General features: G+C 32.6%; 1 protein-coding gene across 1 annotated transcript; it reads right to left on the reverse strand.

Moving 5' to 3' along the window:
- Window positions 1–4,526: 4,526 nt before the first annotated feature.
- On the reverse strand, window positions 4,527–7,167 carry LOC115700926 (pectate lyase-like). Its single transcript, XM_030628604.2, has 4 exons — window positions 6,616–7,167; window positions 5,614–6,283; window positions 5,231–5,473; window positions 4,527–5,134 (listed from the first exon to the last, which is right to left on the reverse strand). Exons 1-4 carry the CDS (start codon window positions 6,804–6,806, stop codon window positions 4,910–4,912), a joined length of 1,329 nt encoding a protein of 442 aa, XP_030484464.2. The 5' UTR covers window positions 6,807–7,167; the 3' UTR covers window positions 4,527–4,909.
- Window positions 7,168–24,982: the final 17,815 nt, after the last annotated feature.

Consider the following 24,982-nt stretch of genomic DNA (forward strand, 5'->3'; position numbering starts at 1 on the left):
ATTCAAATCTAACCCTAGTGGAATGCTATAAATAGATAGTGAAGGCTTCAGAAAAATTACACTTTTCTTCTGACTTTTTCTATTCAGAAAAAACTAAGCCTTCTCTCTCCCTATCTTTAGCTGACCACTCTCTCTCTTCTTCCTTGATAATTTCGAAATCCTTAGTGTATGAGTAGTGCCCACACACATCAAGTGATACCTCAATCATAGTGAGGAAGATCGTGAAGAAAGATCATCAGCAAAGGAGTTTCAGCATCAAAGATTCAGAGAAAGAAATCCAGGTTCAGATATTGATAATGCTCTGCTACAGAAAGGAATCAAGGGCTAGATATCTGAACGGAAGGAGTCATATTATTCCGCTGCACCCAATGTAAGGTTTCTTAAACTTTATATGTGTTTATTTCATCGTTTTAGAAAGTTCATATTTAGGATGTTAATAAACATACTTGTGAGTAGATCTAAGATCCTGGTAAAATAATTTCCAACAGCAAGTCCATTCTGTTGTGGATTCTTCACAACTGTCTTGTGTCTGTCAATTCCTTCAAGTTGACAGAACCTAGTGAACGCATCTGAGCAGAACTCTAATCCATTATCTGTCCTAAGCTTCTTTATTCTCTTCCCTGTCTGGTTTTCAATGAGTCTTTTCCAAGTAACAAAAGTTCTAAAAGCCTCATTCTTAGTTTTGAGCAAGAAAACCCAGACCTTCCTAGTATAGTCATCAACTATACTCATGAAGTAGCTTTCACCCCCTAGAGTTTTTATTCTGGAGGCCCCCCAAAGATCAGAATGTATGTAATCTAATTTTCCCTTTGTTGTATGTTTTCCTGGTGAGAATTTTAGCTTGCAACATTTACCATAAACACAGTCATCACAGAACTCTAGATTCTCTCCTAGTTTGCCCTTGAGAATGCCTTTATTTTCAAGTTCACTCATGCCTCTTTCACTTAGATGACCTAATCTAAGATGCCATAGCCTAGTACTCTCCATGTCAGGTCCTTTGACTACCATACCATTTTCACCAGTGATAGTCTTTCCTTTAAGGTAATAAATCCCATTCCTAAGTTCCCCTTTCATGACAATTAAAGAGCCTTTCATGACTTTTGAAAGAACTATCAATCTTTATGGTATGACCCTTCTCAATCAATTCACCAATGGAAAGTAAATTTCTCTTTAAATTTGGAACATACCTGACTTCCTGTATGCTTTTGATCTGATCATCATGTAGCTTTAGTCTCACTGTTCCTATTCCTGCAACTTTGCAGGCCTTGTCATCACCCAATAGAACTGATCCACCATCTAATTTCTTGAAACTATCAAACAGATCTCTTCTTAGTGTCACGAGGTTCAAACAAGTGATGATGAATACTCCTCGGCCAGAACAGCCCCAATGGCTTCAGTCTTTATTGATGTTAGAAGAGAGGATTACAAAGTTGTTTACAAAGTGTTCTTGACACATTCACTCATGAAGCAAAGCTTCAATTACAAAACAACTCATCTCACCAAGACTCTCTCTCTGTTACAATCTGAACTAGCACTCAAAACTCCCTCTTAATTGCTACCTGAATGCTATAACAATTGGCTATTTATAGCCTTTGTTTAAGACCCAATCCTAACTGTCATAACTGATAGTTAAGTAAAGCCGTTAGGGGCAGTTGGAATGTATTAGCCAATGTTGTCTATTCCTCTATTAGTGGCCAATCACAACAGTATCGCTAGCCAATCGCAACATAACATGTCGAGAAGGTGCTAGGCACCACTGGTACTTAATAGCAATGCTCTAAAAATTATATAGGTAGCGTCTCAACATTAATTAGTAATATTACTTAAAAATTATTTTTTTAAGTTATATGAGAGTCAAGTATTAGAGATTTAATTTGAAATATTATTAAAGTTAGAGCATTGCTATTAGGTACTAGTAATTTTCAAAATCTTTTATGAGTGGCGCCTCATTATTAGTTAACAATATTACATAAAAATTATAAGAAATTTTCTTATGAGAGTAAATATTTAATTACACTAATCCCTATTAGTGCAAATTGCAAAGTAGTTGTTGAAGTTAACGCATTTTGCCATTACTTAGTAACGTCAGTCACATCTATCCTTTTGTGGCGGGGGTTTCCGAGGAATGCAAATAACCGGTTACTTCTCTTTTCTTTGTGGCAATATTTAACTAGTTGAAAATAATACTAGTATATATATATATACTAGGGAAAAATTACGTGCATATGCACGTATGGTTAATTACGATTTTAGTGGATTTTATGTGAGTTGTTATGTGGATATTTTTAGTTATGATTTAAATTGTTCCGTTAGTTGCTTTGAGATTTTTATGTAAAATTCCGTAAAAATAATAATAAAAAAAAAACTATTTTGAATTGTAAAAATAAAAAAAAATCCTCATATATATATATATTATAATTTGTAGGGACACGAGATGTAATTTCACGGAATGTATTCTGTGGTACATTAAATGAGTCTCAGGGTTAGATGTGTAGGAAAACTGAATATATTATATATTAAACTAATTATGTGAAAAGTTAAATGTTTTTTTTTATTATTATTTTATTTTATTTATTTAATTGGTTTTGCAGGGAAGCCAAGTTCATCTGGAGAACATAGAAGACAGAGCCCCTGCAAAAGCTAACTTCAATGCTCCCTTACAGCAAAATAGGGCATTAGGGGCGACTATTGTCGCCCCTAATTGTACAGAAAATCGCGCTTAATAGCTATTAGGGACGACAAGTCGCCCCTAAAAAGTCGCCTCTAATATATCGCGCCTAGAAGTATTATTAGGGGCGACAAAAGTAGTCGCCCCTAATAATAGTTTTAGGGGCGACAAAAGTCGCCCCTAAAAGTCACCGTCAGAATCTGACTTTTACTTTTAAGGGCGACAAAAAGTCGCCCCTAAAAGTACTTGTTAGTTTTAGATTTTGACTTTTAGGGGAAGCAATGTCGCCCCTAATGTTATAAAGATTTAAAAAAAATAAAATATTTATAATATCATAAATATTAATATAGATTTTTTTTTTTATAAATGATAATTAGATATAATATAACTTTAAAATATTGATACAACAGTATAAATATTAATTATTACAACTAATTATTAATTAATATGAATTGTCATTAATGACATTAATTAATAATAAAAATAGAGTAAAACTAAATATATGTCTACACAACCAAAATTTATTTCTTCAAAGATGTTTTCCAATCTATTAATTTTGTTTTGCAACATAATTTATGTATAGGCAAATCAACAAATCTCACTAAATCATGAGAGCTCTCTCCAAGTCATTTCAAGCTTAAAATGTCCATGCATCAATATAACCTGAAACAATGCATTCAAAAATAATAAATATTATAATCGTACACTAAGAATAGAATATATGCATAATTAGTAAAGTTAAAAAATTTCATCATTCTCAATAATCAATGTCATAATAAATAATTTTTATGGGTGTAGACAAAAGTATGAGAACTAATGAGATTAAAGAAAATTAACTATCATGAGATCTGAATAAAATAAGTAAATAAAAAAAAAACTACATTACAAAACGTAAAAAAATAAAAATCAAATATAAGTGTGGGAGCTTTACTACTCATTCACAACACATTCTTATTTTTCGTTAACATATATACATAACACAAAATAATTATTCTACAAATAAAAAAGATCAAAAATAACAAAAATACCTTAATACACTTAAAGCTTTTAACAATAATCTTCTGTGAAAAAAAAAATACAACCTAAGCTCAGTTTTTTACTTTAAAAAACTCAAATATGTTTAAAATAAAAAAACAGAAAATCAAATTAAATAAGAAAAAAAGAAAGAAATAAATAAATCATACCTCCTATTTATGGGACCTCCAGGGCTGTCGTCGAGGGTTAGTGCTTGGTCGGAGGCTGAGAGATTGCCGACGGAGGAAGGTCCGGTAGTGGTTGTTGATTTGGTGGTGAGCTTCCTTTTTCTTTCTTTTTTTTTTTTTTTTGATGGCTGATGAGAAAAAATGAGGAGGAGGAAGAGAATGGGCCTAAGAATGAGCCGAGTGCCGAGAAGGGGAGAGAGATGAGTGAAACGGAGAGAGAAGTGTGGTGGAGATCGACGCCGGCAATAGGAGCCGAGAAGAGAGAGGGAATCGTGGAGGGTGAGAGTGAGACGCAGAGAGAGGGAAAATATCAAAAATTGCTGCAGCTTAATAAAAAAATATCAAAAATTAGGAATGTAGGGTTGTTAGAGAGATATATGGTTAAGATGATTTTTTTAATTTAAAAAGAGATTATTAATATTTAAAAGATTGTTTAATTTTTTGAGTTTAATTATTGGGTTTATTTGTTAACGGGAGATCAAACCTACTCGTTAAATTTAACAGAATATTCTTTTATTTTTAAGTATATTCTGTTAAACCAAGAAATGCCGTTAGATAGGCACTTTTAATATATAAAGATATATAATAAAGTACTGGACACAAACACACAATATTATATCATTTTAATTATAAACACACACATACACACATGGAGATTGAAGAAACGCATTTTAATGAAACAAGTCACAGGTACAGTCTGAGATTTTTATCTAACTTCTTGTTTCCTTTCCTTTCCAATCCATCATATTCTTTTCTCATGATATTCGACAGACCAAAGTTATATATCCTTTGTATTCCTTTCCCTCCCCAAATAAACAAGCCAAAGAAACCCAAAACAAAATTTAAAAAAGCAAAAATAAAAAGCACTAAAAAAAACCACGAAAAATAAAATGCGTACAATGTATACAGCCACAATTTAAGATCAATAGCTTCAGCATTGCTAAAACACCTTTTCTTTGTTTGATACGTATTAAAAACAAAGAATTGGGATATATTATATATTTGAATTGGTTTGATGATATGCATGCATGCATGCATGTTAGCATGGTTTGCCGTAGCGACAGATGAGTGTGCCAGCATTGCGAGTGAGTCTCGTGACAAAGGTGCCAGGCTTGTACTTAATCATATCATGCCTTGAGAACTGTTTTTTATTGAAACGACTTCCTGACTCAACAAAGAATGCCCCATTCATCATTAGGTCTCCCTGAGATTTCCATTGCCATTGCTTCCATTCACTCCCTTCTGCGTACTCCCTCTTCGTCACCTAATAATTAATATATATCACCAAATTAACATCAAAAAATGTTCCCAAACCTTTAAAATATGTCATGATTGTTTAGAAATATTAATCATCAAATACCTCTTTTGCATTCAAATTAGGAGGAGCAATGAACCTATTTCCCTGGCTGATGATAGTAGGGTGTTGGCTACCTCCAATGGCGTACATGAGCCAGTGAGTGTAGTCATTGTTGACCACATGGAAGAATCCCCATCTGCACCTTGGCATTCTTTGCACCAATCCTTGTCCAAAATGATTGAAAGCAACTGTCACTTGCATCATCTGGTCAGCCGAGTAACTATCACTCGCACCGAACAACATCACCTATATATAATAATCAATCAAATCAAATCAACATGACCAAAACTTATAATTATTAATTAGTACCAACAATTTAATATTAATATCATATTGAGTTTCACATATATACATATATATAATTTAATTTAGTAGATATATATAACCTCGTTGTGATGGGTGAAGTGGCAGTTGGAGATGGTAATGGCAGTGGAACCCATGATGGCATCGATGAGGCCATCTTGACAGTTAGACATAGAGACGTGATCAATCCAAATATTTGTAGAGCCAAATATGGAGATACCATCACCATCACTCTTTGTCCTAAAACCAACGTGGTCCGAAGAGTCCCTGATGTTTCCACCACCACTTGAAACGATATCGTGTATGTGAAGATTATGGATGATAACGTTCTTGACGAACTGGATAGTAATGCCAGCACCGAAGGCAATGCGAACATTGGCTCCTCGAGCGTCGATGGTCTTATCACTAGTGATGATGAGCTCTTCGTTGAGCCTGATAATCATGCTACGAGCGAAGATGATCCAAAGGGGTTTTTTCCGAGTGACTGCATGGCGGAGTGTGCCGGGTAAGGGGTCAACGAGGTTGTTGTCTGAAGGGTCCGTGACTATGTAGTAGGAACCGTTCTTACCACCCACTGTGTTGCGGCCAAAGCCAAGGACACAGTCGGCTAACTTCTTACGGTTACTCGCCCAGTTGGGGTCACATCTCCAACATCTGTCTATTGGGTTTGTGGCTCTGCATGGACCTGTCTTCCTGTTCCTTCTGCCTCTCAATTCTCTTCTTCTGCTGCTGTTCGACGACTTCGTTAGAGCCCTGCATTGCGTACATATATATAAAACAAAACAGAATATATGCTAATTAATTAAGGCCCAATCCATTTGATATTATTAATTAGAGACTTTACATTGATGTTTATAATATTATATATAGACTATTTTATTACTTATGGCCAATTAATTAGTTTGGATGGATAGCATGGACCCATGGCTTTTACCGTAAACAGCACGTTTATCTTTGTATATGAATAATTAACACCAACATAACAATATGCATGCATGATGGGATCATGAGTTAAAAAAAAATATCTATATATAAATATATATATATATATATGTGTGTATAAAGGGCGCGGTGGGGGAACTCACTGCTCGACATGGGAGTTCAATTGTTCAGTTACTTCCTCTGGATTTGAAGTGTAAGCTTCAATGGCGTATTTCTGGGATTCCTCAGCTCTATTTTTCCAATAATCGTCGTACTCGGGGATTTTTGATTGAACCAATATTGTAGCAAAAGTTAAGAAAAAGAACAACACATAGAATTTAGTTGTGTTAACCATGTTGTTGTTGTTGTTTTAATATAAATATATTTATATAGAAATTAATGGCCCCCCTCGATCTGGTGAATGAGGTTGAAGAAGACTATTAATTAGATCGCTGTAGATATGGATTTTGAATAATCCGCGAGCGAGACCTAGCAAACCCCAGTTCGATCCAACAGGTTATTATAAAAATAACCTGATTAGGATCACTTATATATGGCAGAAACTGCATGCATATATATATATGGATCAATGTTTATTACTGGGGAGGTCTTCAATGGTAAGGACAAGGCTTTGTTTATATAATAATTTCAGGACAAATTAAACTCCATCAACGTATCATGCATGGCCAATACGTACAAATCGTTGGGCTGGAGATGTGTGAGGCAGAGAAAGTGGTCAGCCACTTTTAGACACACAACGTACGGTTATAATTTGCTTTCAAAAACAAACTAGTCTATGTTTAGATATTATGTATATATATGCTTTGAAATAGCACTCTACAATATATATTTAATTATTACCATATTAATTCATTACATCACTTCGTAGTACTATGGATTCAAATCTTCTGTCCGGATTCCTATCTCATTTTCTGTCCCAACCAATTACATTTTGCCACTTAACTAAAGTTTTACCAATATATTTAACAGATTTTGTATCAAGTAGCTCCGTTTGTTGATTTTTATTTATTTAATTTTTTTAATTAAAATAATATCATCATTCTCTCTATCCTTTCTCTCATCATCTCTTTCTTTTTTTTATCTAATCTACGATATTCTCATTTGTTTTAATCTTTATTTCTTTTTCTTGTTCAATATCTTGCTTTATTGAAGGTGTTTAATTTTTTTTTTTTGATAAATCAAAACTGTGTATTGCATCAAACAATCATTTTCAATGTATACAACACCTCTAAAAAAAAGTCTGGTGTGCAATTTAAATTTTGTAGTTTTTTGGGTTTGCATTAGTTTGTCTCTGTTTTTTTTTTCTTTTTTCCTTTTTTTTTTTTTTTTTTTTTTTTTTGTAACAAATCTCAACTACCATTTGCATGTATAGTTGTTCTCAAATTGTTTAGAAGAGTTTGGGGTTTTTTTTTTTCTAGAATGAATTGATTTTCTACAAATTCACTCTTTTTAATTTGGTTGGTTTAGTTAAATTTTTAGTAGATAAATTATGTTAAACGTCATAATTCTAATTATCATGTAATAGAGGAGATATGTTTCATTGATTGATAACTAATTTCTTTTATAAAATGCTAGTAGTAATGGCAGTTGCGATGCCTAGTGAGCTATTAGAAAGAGATGTGAAATGATAGTTAATTAAAAAGATATATATAAATATATATATATAATAATAAAAAAACAAAGAAACGGAGCTAACTGAAGTAAGTCTCTGTTAAATATACGGATGGAATTTTAATTGACATGGCAAAATATAATTAGTGGGACAGGAGATGAGACAGAAATTAGGGACGGATCCGTAGTACTATACTTATTGTTTTTGAGACACGATATATCTAATTATTAATTAATTGATCAAGAACCACTACAAAACCACTATATAGTTTTTTAAAGGATGTATACTAGATCACAAAAATGATATAATTATATGTTGACCCTCAAAAGTAACCAATATAGTTGATGTAGCTAGCGGGAGCAAGAGTGGATGATCCAACCGAGGTAACTGCTGCTTTTCTCAATTATTAGCAAAATCTGCTTGGCACTAGTTTGCAAAATAGGAAATTGGTGCAAATTGAGATCATGTTGCAGGGTCTTCTTGTATCTAAACAGCAAGCAGATTTTTTAATATCTCCCTACACTAGAGAAGAGGTCAAAAGAGCAATATTTGACATATATACCAGGTATTAAGGCTCCTGGGCTGGATGGATTTAGAATTTTTTTCTTCCAAGATAATTGGAAAATAGTTGGAGATGATAAAGCTGCAGCAATCATGTCTTTCTTGAATTCTGGGCAGATGCTAAAGGAGATAAACTCAACGGTGCTAACTCTAGTACCTAAAGTTAAATGTCCTAATGCAGTGACTGAATATAGGCTAATTGCTTGCTGCAATGTCCTATACAAAGCAGCAACCAAACTAATATGTTCAAGACTCAAGCATATCTTGCCAGATATCCACTACTACAAAATAGGGTATTCCCAACGGTTTTGAAGAGAGTCAATTGTAGGAACCGTTGGAAAAGGTAAGTGGAAGTTTTTTCCATCGGTTTAGCACTGTAGCAAATAAACTGTTGGGATAGTTATTGCCAACGGTGAATAACCGTTGGCAATACTAAATGGATTTTTTTTTAAAAAAAAAAATAATTTATTACGACAGTTTTTAACTGTTGGGAATAGTAAGTATACCCAACGGTTTATAACTGTGGAAAGTAATTAGTATACCAACACTTATTAACTGTTGGAAAAAGATGCATTTTATATTTAATTAATAATTTATTCAAAAGAAAAAAATAACAAAACTGGGCTGAAACTTTGGGGTTGGTTCGAATATTGGACCATTTCAGACAATAGCCCTAAATCTCATCTCTCTCTCTCGACAATAACCCTAAATTTCATCTGTCCGACGATTCACGACGGCAGCCCCTTTCTTCTCAGATTCTGGCGCAGCTCCTTTCTTCTCAGACGATTCCCCAAGTCGAAGCCCATGGGATAGCCCAAGTCGAAGCTCCTTTCTTCTCAGCTCCTTTTTGAGTTCTTATCTGCGACAATATTGCTTCAAAATGGTACCGAACATACTCTTTTGTATCAATATATATTGGTTTCTGTTATTATCAATTTATAAGTTAACATACTGATATGAATAATTTTTGTAAACTTCTAGCTAGTACCGAACATGTTCTGTAACTAATGATCTTTTGATAAATGATTGAAGGAAATGTTTTTGAAGACATTAATATGTTAGGCCAATTTATACAAACTACTTAAAGAGAAAAAGAAAGTACAAATCGATCATAGAAATTAGGAGTATGATAAGTAGAATGTATCTTTTTATGCTCTTCTTCCTCTGACCCAAAGGGTTATGTCAAGGATTTAAAAATTCTAATTCAATCTTTATACATATTGAAATTAATGAAAAAATTGTGAGGACCTAGAATTTTGAAGTCATATTTTCACATAATGCCTTTGATATGATGATAGTTTTATTGTGGAAAAACTTTGCTTCCTTTCTTATGTCCCCTTTCCTTGCATTTTGTCTATGATGGTTTAATTGTTTACCATTATTGATTTTAGTTGGAAGCATGATTAGATTTTTGAAGAATGTGAGGAAAATAGAACGGAGTTTCTCAAAGAACTCATGAGCATATGCATTTTAGATTTTTTAGTCAGAGAGAATGAGAGAGGAAGCAACTTTGCTGGAAGCCTGGAACCTCTATTTTATAAGAAATCTGAATGATAAATAACTCCCTATTTTTTAGAGATACCGTCTATTGAGTTCCTTGCCAATGTTTTTTCCCCAATTTATATGTGAACTGTTAAAATGATGTATACAATTTATATATATGTAAAGAGGTAATTGTGGTCAATAGTTTTGTAGCCATAAGTATCGTTTTCACTGATTATGTCTGGCTTAATATGGCACATGTTACTTTATTGTCTGATGTTTTTTACTATTTTCTTAATTAGATTGCATTGCATTGCATGGTTGACAGTTGGATTATTTAGATAATGTATACATGCCACTCTTCTACAAAAGCTACAAACGTGTATACAATTGTCAGTTTTGTTTTTGCTAAATAAATCAATCCTTTTCCCAAACTTTCATGACTTTCGCGCTTCTATATATTTTGTTAGTTTAATTGAATAATTAGTTGTTGGCTTCGCTTGCATATATGTTGTTTACTGTGAATTTCAGTCTTCCTTTTTTGTTTTCAATTTTCTCTGCTTTACTCAGTTTTAAGATAGTATAATATAGCTATTGCATCTCTGTATATTGGATCATTTATGTAAATCCTTGTGTGATATTTTTGACATAATTCTTGAATATATTATTTTCAATTTCTATGGAGAGATATTTAATGTATTAATATAAGTTTCCACTTACTAGCTAGTTACTTTCAAAGAATTAGAGAATTATATTAGCGATTTGGACACGAGAGAGATATGTAAAGCTTTAAGGAAATTACGTACGTACGTGTATATATATTGTGTATAACATATCAATTTGGAAAAGAAAGAATAAAAATTGGAAAATTTGACTCATTTTATGTCATGAATTAATCAATCAATCATACAAAAAATTTTCACACTTTATCAGCAGCAGTACTACTATATATACTACTTATTTGTTAGGGGATAACAACTAGTGCTCATCATTATCATTATTATCATTAATATCATCATCATCATCATGATATCATATAAATCAAATATATAAAAAAAAAAAAGAAAAGAAAAAAAAGAAGCTTTGGTTTTGTTGTGTTTGGATATGTGCCATTAATTAATTGTGCATATATTTTCATGTACTTTCATTGGAAATAATTGTCTTTTACAAGTAGCAAATGAATTGAAAAGATCTTTTGATTTTGAGAGTCAACTATAATTTATAGACATAATTCTCTAGTTTCTGTACCCAGCCTTTTGGGGTAAGTAGAAACTTATATTAAGACATTCATATAAGTTGCTCTTGAGTTTATGCATTCTGAAATGTTTCTCTGGGTGTTCATGTATTTTATGCTTTTATTGAGATTATAAACAATCTATTGCATGTTTGGTGTGCTGCAATGGGTTTCGTAAATATAATCTTCTCCCATTGTAATCCTTTTATTATGACCTATTAAATTAATAATCTGTCTCGTTTGTTGCAGTTTAAAAAGAACATATCATCATCTTACACTAACAAAGAAATCAATGAAATATGTGACGAATGGGCAAAGTATGTCATGTAGATGATGGCAGCAGGAAAATGACTAATAACGCAGAGTATGATGACCAATGATCGCTCATGGACGATCCCCATGTGATCCAAGAAGACTATTGATAGGTTTGACATCGATCTTAGTTACTATTTTCTTGATTTTTTGGTTTTTAGGAAGTGATCTTCAGCTATTTGATTAAAGTCCTAGTGACTACCTAGAGACTTATTTAAATGTTATGAAGATATTCTACAAAAGATTGCAAAATGTAAAAACTTAATTGGATTTCTTTCTTTTGTATTGCATTACTAAACTTTGATGGCATCTTATGGTTTTAATGAAGTTTTAATACTTTTTGAAGAGTGTTACAACAATTAGTAGTAATTTTATAGTGTGTACAAGTTGAATGTTTTACACATTTCATTGATCACATTTAAAAGAGTATTTGTAGGGAGAAATGAAATGAGGATTTAGTAAACTATTTTACAAATGCTTGGAAATTCAATTTTTAGTTTATGATATATACTCTAACTTGACAAATGTATGATTTTTTTTTTTTTATAAAAGTAGTATTATTGTTATTATGTTTTTTCATCATTATATATTGGAAATCTAAATAATAAAAATATAAGAGAAGAATCGCATTAATATTTGTAATTTCTACTTTACTTCATATTTTCCGTCAGTTTATAACTGTCATTTTAAATAGTGGATTTTGTTACTTATAGTCTGACTAAAGTCTTTCCCAACAGTTATAAAATGTCATTTAAAGTGGCTTTTCGCCACAGTTATAAACTGTCATTTAAAGAGATGTTTTCCATCAGTTACTACCCGTTGGAAGTCTTTCCCAACAGTTATCAACCGTCATTTAAAGTGATTTTTCTCAACATTTTTTAACCGTCATTTAAAGTAACTTTTTGCCACAGTTATAAACCGTCATTTAAAGTTCCGCATTTTTATGACACCCACATAGCCAACGGTTTTAGGAACCGTTGGGAAATAGTATAAAAGACAGTTATAAACCGTTGGGAATAGCCCATTTTGTAGTAGTGATCATTGCTCAGAATCAAGGAGGGTTTGTTAAAGGGAGATCACACTACTACAAACTAGACTTTTTGTGTCAGTTCAATATGGACGTTTTTTTAAAAAAAAACTGACACTAAAGACTATCCCAACTCTTTGGTCTCAGTTTATAACACTGACACCTATAATGCCTTTTACTGTTGTTTAATAGACCGACACTAAAAGTATAACCGAGACCAAAAATTTTTTTTAAGAAAATATATATATACAGATTGTGTATTGGTATCAGTTATGAACCGACACTAAAAGATCTTTTAGTCTCAGTTATAAACTCACACAAATAAACACTTTATTTAAAAAAAAAAAAAAAAGTAAAAGTAAAAAAAGTTTCAAAATAAAAAAATAAACAAATAAATAACTTTTTTTAACCTCTTAATGAAACCAACGGGATTCAAAATTTACTTATACAAATAGATATCAGATTTTTTATTATTTTTATTTCTTTTAAAATAAATTGGGTATAAATAGAAAGTGTGAAACCCTATTTTTTGAAAACCCTAATCTAAGCAAACCCTATTTTTCCCTCTCTCACCAGATCTCTCTCTTCTTCACTCCACTTTGTATGGCACCAGAGGCCAAGAACCCCCTGAGACCTCTCCCTTCCTTGCTTCTCTCTTCTTCGTGCGGTATCCCCAGAAAACCCATGCCCAAGAACCCCATGAGTCCTCTCCCTTCCTCGCTTCTCTCTCTCATTCCTCACGCGGTGTGGCCGAGAATAGCTCCTGGTGAGCATCGACGAGCCTCTCAATCTCTGCTCTCTTCACTCTCAATCTTCAAGGCCACGGCAGATCCGGCGGCCTCAAGCCTTCGTCCCCTCCATCGATCTCGGCCTCAAAGTCTCTCTTTGTCTTCTTTTTGTTGGGTTTCAACTCGTCGAGAAAATGAGTTTGGCTACTGTAGCTCCGTGGTTGTGCAGGTTAAAGGAAGAAGAGAGAGGCCGTACCGATGGTCCAGGCGGATCCAAGATTTTTTTGTATATATTTCGGTGTAATTTTAAGTTCAATTTTGGTTGATTTTGTTTGATAATTGTTTGTATTTAGCACCTATATTTTTGAGATTTGTTTGTCCATTGAGTTTAATTTATGTATTTTTCATTTTGTACTGTGAAATTGATAAATTATTATGAAAATTGTATATTTTTGTGTGTTTTAACAGATTTTTGAAAATGGGAATTGTTCATTTTACAGTTGTTATAATGCTAAAATTTGTATGTTAATGAGTTTGATAGGTTTAGTAATTTTGGAATTACTAAATCTTATTTTTAACAATTATTTTTTTATTCTAAAATACTCATTTAGTCTCGGTTTTAAACCGTCATTAAAGGAAAAAATATTTATGTATACTTTAAGTGTCGGATTAAAAATGACACCAAAACTCATTTGTCTCAGTTTATAACAGACACTTAAAATCTAACTTTTTGTGACTGTGGAATAGGTGTCAGTTCTATGAACCGACACTAAAATTATAAGTGTCAGTTTAAAACTGACACCAAAAGTGCAGTTTGTAGTAGTGTCAATTGCTCATAATATCAAGGTTTGCCAGGATCTAGTGAGGCATTATGGAAGGAAATCGACAAAAGCTAACTGTGTGATCAAACTTGATCCACAAAAAGCTCATGATACGATTGAATGGGACTTTCTAGAAGAAATGCTACATGCCTTCTGTTAACGCAGATGTTCGTTAGCAAATATGAGCCTATTTTCGTAATAAGTTTAGAGAAAATAAAAGGAGCAAAAACAACACCAGGTTTTTACGTGGTTTTGTAGTTAACTCTGCATAGTCCACGAGTCAATCTTATTCAGACTTTTCTGATACATAACTATGGTTCTTTACAATCAGTGTATTCTTTTTTTTTTCTCAAGGATTTTCTGCCCCTTTTTCTATATAATCTGCCCCTATTCACTACAAGAAAAATAAGAATTAGGGGTGGTTAGTTTACCGGCGGAGCATTTGCGCCACTAATAATGAGAGTATTACCGGCAGAATATGCTTCCTGCTGGTAATAATCAAAGAAAATAATAAAATTAATTTTTTTTAGTATTACCGGCAGACTTTTGGTTATTATCGGTGGAGCGCCGCTAATAAGAAAATAGGAATGAGCGGAAAATTTATCGCTCTTTTAGTTTGAAACCATATTCTCGGCAGACTATTAGCAGCACGAGTCCGATGGTAATTAATTATTTTATTACTTTTATATTTATTACCGGCGTTTCCCATTAATAACGGTGGGATCCCGTCGGTAATAAAGTTCTATATATAAAATAAAAACCTCAGAATACCCTACAGTCTCTTCTCATTTCGTCTCTTCATCTCTTCTCTTCTTCTCCGCCTCTTCTCTTCTATTGATCTTGCTCCACTTCTGCACCGAGCAAGCACCACCAGGTAAGATTTGTTTTGTTTTTTTCATTCTATAATTAGTTTTATTTTAATTATATATATTTCGTTTACCCAACTATTTTTTGCCAGCTTTGGACGTCAGACCACCATTAATTTTTTGAGCTATTTTCGCATGCCAAAGGTTTAGTGATGGGTCAGTTTCTTTTTTTCTGATATGTTGTTGTTTTTGCAACTAAGAGAAATGAAAAAAAAAAAATTATATGAGTGAATAAGTTGGCGACTGATTGCAGTGAAAGGTTTATTAATATGTGAGTGAATGAAAAAATTCTAAATTAAATGGGTTGGTCCACAAACTTTTATTACAACATTTAACTTTATGGGCCAAACTATTTTTTTTTCTTCTCTACTTTCCCAAATTTAAGATATATATTTTTATTCTCAAAAAAATATATAAAATCTATAATTTTTGCTTCAGTCCATGATTTATAATTTAAGGGAAACTTACAAAAATACTGGAATTTGGGTTAATTTTTACAAAAATACTTTCACACGGAAATCTTTACAAAAATACTGTCACACGGAAATCTTTACAAAAATACTTTGTTTTTATAAAACACCAGTAAAACACAAAGCAGAACAACTTAAAACAAACGTAGAACACCAGTAAAACACCAGTAGAACACCAGTGAAAATTTAATACAATATACTGCAGTATGAAACTTATAAAAAAAATACAGTAAAAAAGTAAAAAAATACCGTCTGACAGTACTTTTGTAAAAAAATGGCAAAAGTTAGTATAACATATAAATTTCCCTAATTTAACCTACATAAACTAAAGTTTTGACAAAAATTCTTGTAGTGATAATGAGTGTATTTTTTGGTTGTGTACAAAATAAATTTAAAGTATATATATGTAAATAAATTTATTTTGTGTATTATTTTAGTGTAATATATATAATGATCATATTACAACAAATTTCACTTTCCAAAAAAAATATCACAACAAAATTCCCACTGTAATAATTTATCTTTTCTATAGTATAATTTTTTTACATGTATATATTTATTTATCTATATTATTGTAAATCTATATATATATTGTCTTATGTTTAATACAATTATAAATTTTTATTAATAAAATCATGTGTATTATTTTTTTTTTTTTAGTTAACGTTATTTGTGTTTTATAGTTTTTCTGATATTAATTAATTGGTTTATATTTTTTTTTATGAACTTGTTAATTGTTATTTAATTTTTTTTAAATACAGTTAATAAAATATTAAATAAAATTTTTTTAATGGTTATGTAATTAAAAATATGTTTAAAAGTTAAAATAATAATTACTATTAATATTTAACTTTACAGCAACTTGTTAGGTTTTATGCCCTAAATAAAATTCTATTTCAATGTAATCCATATTATTCAATATCAATAAAGTAACAGAAGTATTTTTCATTCATTTGTGTATGTTTTGGTTCACTTAATCAATTATTTGTCTATTTGATTTATAAATTCATCCAAACCCTTTTCACATACTTGATCATGTTTATTGTGTTATCAACACAGTGGAAAGTAAACATGACTATGTGAATAAAGGATTCCTAGATTTATCAGAACACTGGGTTTTACTGATATGATAATCTACAACAAAGTTTACTTGCATTTGGAGAAATGCTATGTTCTTTCCAGAACATTGGTTAAAGTAAAGCTCAGGTTGGATGCATGGAGTATGCATTGGAATGGACCGATATTGAACTTTGAAATAGATTTATAAAACTTACCGTAAATATCTATTCAATTCAATATCACTAAGTTGATCCTAGATCACATGATCGAAATCCTGATATGGTTAGGCTCAATCTCAAGAGTGTTATTCGTGTTCTTTGATTTGTTAGTTAAGCCTACTTTTGGGTCAGGGTGATACGTACATTTTGGGAACACGGTAGTGCGATTGAGTGGGAGCGCTAACATAAATATGGAATTTATAGCTTCTATCTGGCGAATAGTAAGCAAACGGTGATTTCCTTCGAGCTTAACCAAACGAGATAAATGATGGAGTACTCATTTCACTTAGTTAAAATATCATTTATACAGGGTTAAGTGGTTTAAGGATAAAATACATTGTAGGGTGTTACGGTAATTAAGTCCCTTTACAGTGTAAATCATCCATATAGAGGATCATTGATCACATTAGGATTATAACAATGGATAACTAATGATGTGTCTATATGGTGGAACATATAGATCATTCTATATACTGAGAGTGCAATTCTAAGTTCTATGTGTGGATTCAACGAAGAATTAATAAGTCAGTGAATTTAAGTAGTAAATTCTAGATCTGCTTATTGGAAGCTCGGATATATAGACCCATGGTCGCCCCACTAGTTGAGATAATATTACTTGTAAGACTCATTTAATTGATTTTAATTAATCAATTATAATTCTCAAGATAGACTGTGTCTATTTGAGAATTTATCACTTATTAAGGGCAAAATAGTAAATAGAGATTTTGAAGGGCATATTTATTAATTAGGAAACTTTAATTAGTTTTATTATTAATAAAATAAATGACAATAAATTATTTGATAATTAATTTTAATTATTAAATAATTAGATTTGACATTTATGTGGTTGAACAATGGAATTGGTAGTTTTTGACAAACCAGGAAACTATCAATGTAGGAAAAGGAAAGTTGGAAAAGTGGCAAGCCTTTTTTCTACAATGCCTAGGCCGGACACTTAAGCTTCCCTTTTCTCATTGATTTTTCAATTTTAAATGTCAATTAATTCAACCATAGCCATGGGTGGTCTTCTATAAATAGAAGACAAAGGCTTCAGTTTTGAATACACATTATTCAGACAGAATTTTCTCACTCAAAACTCTCTCTGAGCCGCCACCCTCTCTCTCTCTCTATTCCTTCACTGTTTCGAAATCTATAAGTGTTAGAGTAGTGCCCACACACATCAAGTAATACCTCAATCATAGTGAGGAAGGCTGCGTAGAATTCAGAAACAACAAAGAAGGACTATCGGGCTCAGATCTTGATTATACTCTGCGACAGAAAGGAATCAAGGGTTAGAGATGTGAGTGGGAGGAGACATATATTCCGCTGCACTCAATGTAAGATTTCTGATACTTTTATGTGTTTAATTTTCCATCGTTTTAGAAGTTCATATTTAGGTTGTTAAATCAACATACTTGTGAGTAGATCTAAGTTCCTGGTAAAATAACTTCCTACAACTGGCACCAGAGCAATGGTAATTGATTTTCTTGCAAGAAATTTGGACTTAAAACGATTTGTTTGTGTTTTGGATGGTATCATGTTGCTTTGTGTGTCATATTGATGTTTGATTGTTGTTTGTGAATTCTGGAAAAAATAGTTACTTTTCTGTTTCTGTAATTATTTTTTTTTTTTTGATAGTTTGGAAAATTCTAAGCAATTTATTTTTTTTACAGAACTCGATTTCGATTTAATTTGAATTAGTTATGAATTTTTGAAAATTAGAAAAATCGGGATGGTGAATCTCATCACACGCGCGCGGAATGGCTGCATGCAGCCTCCCTGCGCCGTGTGAGCTCGCCCATTCCCCCTGAAACGCGCGCGGATGGGCATGCCTGGCATGCCATCCGTACAGTTCATCCAATTTTTCAATTTTTTCGATTTTTCATGCTATTTCATGGAATTAAATTCCGATTTTTTGTGTAGTTTTGTATATTGATTTTTGTTTTTCAAATTTCAAATCTAATTATCAGAAATAAATTAATTTTAGATATTAGTGTAATTTGATTTTTGAAAATAGGAAAAATCAATTTTTGCTTACCTCTTTTCTTATTTCCTTTAAAATTTGATTTTTTTTTTTAAGGTCAGATATTAATTTTTTTTGGTAACTTGACCTTAATTAGAATAAGATCAAAATAATCATGATATTTTAAAAGAGGAAATAAGGTATTTTTGTTAACTTTTAAATTTTGTTATTCTTACTTAAATTAAATTGTAAAATAAGAAAAGGGTATGTATTTACCATTTTTTATTTTATTATTTAATTTATTAAATAACATGAAATTTAAAAGGAAAGTTAGCAATTTATTTTGAAATGACATTTAGGTTACCCAAAACCTAATTTTTCAAAATGGTAGGTTTAATTTTTTAATTTTTTTTTTTTCGAAATATATGTTTAAAAATTAAATAAATCCTACATCCAACTATCCAAATCTAACTTGTTGCAGGAGTATGTGTTTTAGATTGTTTGTAAGTTTTCTAAAACCTATTATTGCTTGATCTAAATTGCCATGGTTAACTTGTTGACAGATCCAATGATCTGATTTTAACCCATGGTTCAATTGTCAATAGGTCAAGTAAATAATTTGTAACAGGTAATTTTTACAATCTTCTTTCATCTGTGTATGTCCTAGTAACATGATAGGATCCATCCAAATGTGTGTGCTTGTGTGAGCCTATATGTTTAATTTCTGTTATAGATACATATAGGTTGTTGTTGCTAAATAAAATATCATACCTGATAGATTTTATTTAGGCTCATTTAGTAGTGAGCCTATTCAATTAATAACAGTTGTTCATTTTAAGGTTAAATTCCTCTCTTTTGGGCCTTGTGTGAGAGTTGGGAGCCTTAGAAGTGGGTACGACATACTGGACCCAGCTCCCCCTCACATGAACAACCCCAATTGTGAAGGCCCATTTGCCTGATTTGGATAACTGTGCTAGGTTAATTATATTAGTTTGACCTAATAAAATTGATTAGCAACATAATTAATTTCATTCTTCCTTGAAATTAATTTAAGAAAAACATAGTTTGAATAATTATATTCTGGAAAACTATATGTATTTTTCTTGTGTTTAATTAAATATGGAATTATAACCATGTAAATTCTTTCTGAATCTTAATTTTATAATTTCACTAAATACTCCTATTTAAGTTGAGATTTAGTTAAATCTATCAAATCAACTTAGATTTGAATATTTTTTGAATTTCCTATTATAAATTAAGTTGAGGAATTTTAGGAATTGGTTATTAAGATTCTTTAGATATTTTTTAAGTTGATATTTTATAAATATGGGAACTTAAAATGGAATATCTTCTAAATTAAGTGGTTACTACTTAATTGGTAATATTTAATTAAGTCATTGATTGAAGAATATTTAAGTTGGATATTTAGATTTTTCTAAACAACTTAAATAAGATATTTTTCAAAATTATTCTATTTTTAAAATTTAATTAAAGTTTTTACTTTAATTTGTAATATTTCATTATTGAGATATGGAATATAAATGATTAAAGAAAATACATATTTTTTTAAATAATGAGCTTTAATCAAGAGAAATTCGATCTCCATTGTTGGTTTTACATAGCTATTGTTTTAGTGAGTAATCCTCCCTAATGGAGGAACGTTCATTAGCAAGTTAGCGCCGTTTAATCTCGAAAGATAAGTATTCTTATAAGTTTTTTATATGGTTTATGACCACCCTAATGGTGGCGACTGTATAAGACTTACAAGAGTATGAAACAATGGTAGAAGCTCATAAGATAGAATTGCCTTGACTCTCGCCTAAACGGGACAACGCTGAATTCTAATCTTGATCGAATAAAAGGTTGCTAGAATGTTTGACATTTTAGATGAATTGACAACTCTATTCAATGGATGATGCTTTGACTCTCGCCTAAACGGGACACTGTATCAGTTCGTTGGAAACCTTGGAAAATAAACTATGTTAGATTTAGTATTTTTATAACATATGTGATTATTTGTTTTCTGAACTTGTGTATGAATTTATAGAGCCAAAACTTACTTCTGTTTATTGATATATTGTAGTGCCAATATGAATAACCCTCATCCCGATCCACTCCTAGTTAGTATCTTTGCAAAAGAACTCAATAGTGTGAAAATGCATCCTGGTAGTTGCATTAACTCGCACCTATTGTTGATGAATCTGAAATTCCAAAAGACAAATCTACTAGGAATTGATTTATCAAAGGAACAATGGGTACGACTCATACTTAACAGTCTTCCTCAGGAGTATGATAGTTTTGTTCTATATTACTTATTGAACAATCCTCACTCCTCCGACATGGACAAACTTGAGACTGAGTTGAGGGCCCATGAGCAGAATCTGATTGCAATGGGACCTCCTGGTATTGCAAACTTTAATCAGAGGAAGAAGATTAAGCATGAGGGCTCTAACAAAGCTGCTTCTTCAAGTACAATTATCAGACATCATGTTCTATGTGCGAATTGTAATGGAAAGGGACATAAAGAAGAACAATGTCCCAGGCTTCTAGACAATTCAAACGAAGGTGATGCTTTTGTCTTTGAATCATGTGTTTTAGAGAATGACAAATCCACCTGGATTGTCGATTCTGGATCTACTAACCATGTCTGTTCTTCATTGCAACTGCTTGAAACTTGGGAGAATCTTCACCCAGATGAGTTAAATCTTAAAGTTGGAAATGGAGAGTTGGTATTAGTTAAAGCAAGAGGAACAGCCTGAATCAAGTTTCATTCAAAGAAGTTTTTACTTTTAGAGAATGTTTTATATATTCCCAATTTTAGTAGAAACTTGATTAGTGTTTCATGTTTACAGACACAATTTTATATATTGAATTTTTCGAGTTTAAATTGTTCAATTTCTCGTAATTGATTTCATATATGTGTTGCTAACATGGAACAATGACTTTATGTTTTAACACCTGATACTCAAATCTCACTAAATACTGAACTTTTCAATGTAGCTAAACCTAGATCCCTTAAGAGAAAAGAGATTGATAATGATGATCAAACTTATCTATGGCATTTATGTTTAGGTCATATAGGCTTTGATAGACTCAATAGGCTAACCAAAGACGGTCCATTGAAAAATGTCGTCTTAAGAGAACTGCCAGTATGCGAGTCTTTCCTAGAAGGAAAAATGACCAAACGTTCTTTCTCTACAAAGGGAGAGCGTGCCAAACAACCCCTAGGGTTAGTGCATTCAGATGTTTGCGGACCTCTGAACGTAAAAGCCCGAGGTGGTTATGAGTATTTCGTCACTTTCATTGACGATTTCTCTAGATACAGTTTTCTTTACCTAATGCAAAAGAAATCTGAAATGTTTGAAAAGTTTTAGGAATTTCATGCTTTGGCTCAAAACCAATTAGGTAAAACATTAAAGATCTTGCGAACTGATAGGGGTGGAGAATATATGGACATGCAGTTCAAAGATCATTTAACTGAACTTGGAATTGAATCCCAATATACTGCCCCAAGCACTCCACAGCAAAATGGAGTTGCAGAAAGAAGAAATCGCACTCTCTTGGAAATGGTTTGGTCTATGCTGAGTTATTCAACTCTGTCTACGTCCTTTTGGAGATATGCTATTCAAATGGCAAACGACATTCTAAATGTTGTACCATCTAAAGCAGTCCCTAAGACACCCGTCGAACTATGGAATGGTCGTACACCTAGTTTACGCCATTATAGGATTCCCTGCTCACGTCTTGAGAAAGAAAGAAGGCAAACTGGAATCGCAAACTGAAGTTTGCATGTTTGTCGGAAATTCTAAAGAGACTAGGGGTGGACTATTGTATAGTCACAAGGATAACAAAGTGTTTGTTTCTACAAATGCTACTTTCCTTGAAGATAACTATATGAAAGACAACAAACCAAAAAGCGAAATTGTATTAGAGGAAATGCTTACAGATACTGTTCCTTCAAATGTTCCATCCTCTTCTACTCAAGAAGAGGAATATCCCACTCCCTCAGTTGTAGCAACTGAGAAAACTACTACCAAAGCTCCTGTTCAGAAGGTCACCGCTCCTCGTCGTAGTGGGAGGGTTTCTACAAAACCATCTCGTTATGGATTGGATGGTGAAATCAATATGGTCGTTGGTGACGGTATTGATGACGACCCATTAACCTATAAACAGGCAATGGCAAGTCCGCAACGGAAGCGATGGTCAGCCGGCATGGATTCAGAAATGGATTCCATGAAAAAGAACAAAGTCTGGGAATATGTAGATCCACCTGATGATTATTGTCCAATTGGATGTAAATGGGTCTACAAGAAGAAAAGAGGCGCCGGAGGCGAAGTCAAAACTTTCAAAGCTAGACTGGTCGCCAAGGGTTATACCCAAAGAGAAGGTGTGGACTATGAGGAAACTTTTAGTCCGGTTGCCATGCTCAAATCCATCCGAATTCTTCTCTCCATTGCTGCCGCTCTAGATTATGAAATTTGGCAAATGGATGTCAAGACAGCTTTTCTTAATGGGCTTCTTGAAGAAACCATCTATATGGAGCAACCAGAAGGTTATGTTCTTCCTGGGCAGGAGAATAAAGTTTGCAAATTAAATAGGTCCATATATGGACTTAAGCAAGCTTCTCGCTCGTGGAATAAAAGGTTTGATGAGATCATTAAAACCTACGGCTTTCATCAGAATGAAGATGAACCTTGTGTTTACCAACTCAAGGAAGACCAAATAGTAGTATTATTGGTCCTTTATGTTGATGACAATTTGATCATTGGCAACAATGTCAAGAAAATGACTCACATCAAGGAATGGCTTGACACTCAATTCGACATGAAAGACTTGGGTGAGGCAGCCTATGTTCTCGGTATTCAGATTATCAGAAACCGGAAGAACAGATCCCTAGCTCTCTCTTAAACAACTTACACTGACAAAGTTCTAGAGAGATTCTCCATGACTAATGCCAATGGGGCAAATATGCCTAGTAGATATGGAATTCGTCTATCTAAGGAACAGTGTCCTACTAATCCTCAAGTGATAGAAGACATGGCAAAAGTTCCTTATGCTTCTGCAGTTGGAAGTCTAATGTATGCTATGCTATGCACTAGACTTGACATCTGCTATGCAGTTGGAATCGCGAGCAGGTATCAGTCAAATCCAGGAAGGGAACATTGGAATGTTGTTAAGTATATTTTGAAATACTTAAAGAGTACAAGAGATTATGTATTAGTCTACAAGGGTGGTGCTCTGAATCCCTTAGGCTATACAGACTCAAATTTCCAGGGATGTCTTGAAGACAGGAAATCTACATTTGGGATGGTGTTTACTCTTGGGGGTGGAGCAGTGGTTTGGAGAAGTGCTAAACAAACTGCGATTTTGGATTCTACCATGGAGGCAGAATACATAGCTGCGGCTGAAGCAGCTAAAGAGGTTGTCTGGCTTAGGAAGTTCTTCACTAGTCTTGGTGTGGTTCCTGGAATGGAAAAGCCTATAGTCCTTCTTTGTGATAACAGTGGAGCTATAGCCAACAGTAAGGAACCTCGGAGCCACAAGAGAAGTAAGCATATAGAAAGAAAATATCATATTATCAGAGAATATGTGGCAAGAGGGGATGTACTGGTGGAGAAAGTGGACACGCAGGACAACTTAGCTGATCCATTCACCAAAGTCTTGGCAGTGACTGCATTCGAAAAGCACCGTCAGAATTTAGGGTTAATTGAAATGTACTGATTTGTTTTATATTAGTGCAAGTGGGAGTTTGTTGGGTTTTATGCCCTAAATAAAACTCTATTTCAATGTAATCCAGATTATTCAATATCAATAAAGTAAAGTATTTTTCATTCATTTGTGTATGTTTTGGTTCACTTAATCAATTATTTGTCTATTTGATTTATAAATTCATCCAAACCCCTTTCACATACTTGATCATGTTTATTGTGTTGTCAACACAGTGGAAAGTAAACATGACTATGTGAATAAAGGATTCCTAGATTTATCAGAACACTGGGTTTTACTGATATGATAATCTACAACAAAGTTTACTTGCATTTGGAGAAATGCTATGTTCTTTCAAGAACATTGGTTAAAGTAAAGCTCAGGTTGGATGCATGGAGTATGCATTGGAATGGACCGATATTGAACTTTGAAATAGACTTATAAAACTTAC

This window comes from Cannabis sativa, chromosome 8, assembly GCF_029168945.1.
Source record: "Cannabis sativa cultivar Pink pepper isolate KNU-18-1 chromosome 8, ASM2916894v1, whole genome shotgun sequence".
Classification (NCBI taxonomy): domain Eukaryota; kingdom Viridiplantae; phylum Streptophyta; class Magnoliopsida; order Rosales; family Cannabaceae; genus Cannabis; species Cannabis sativa.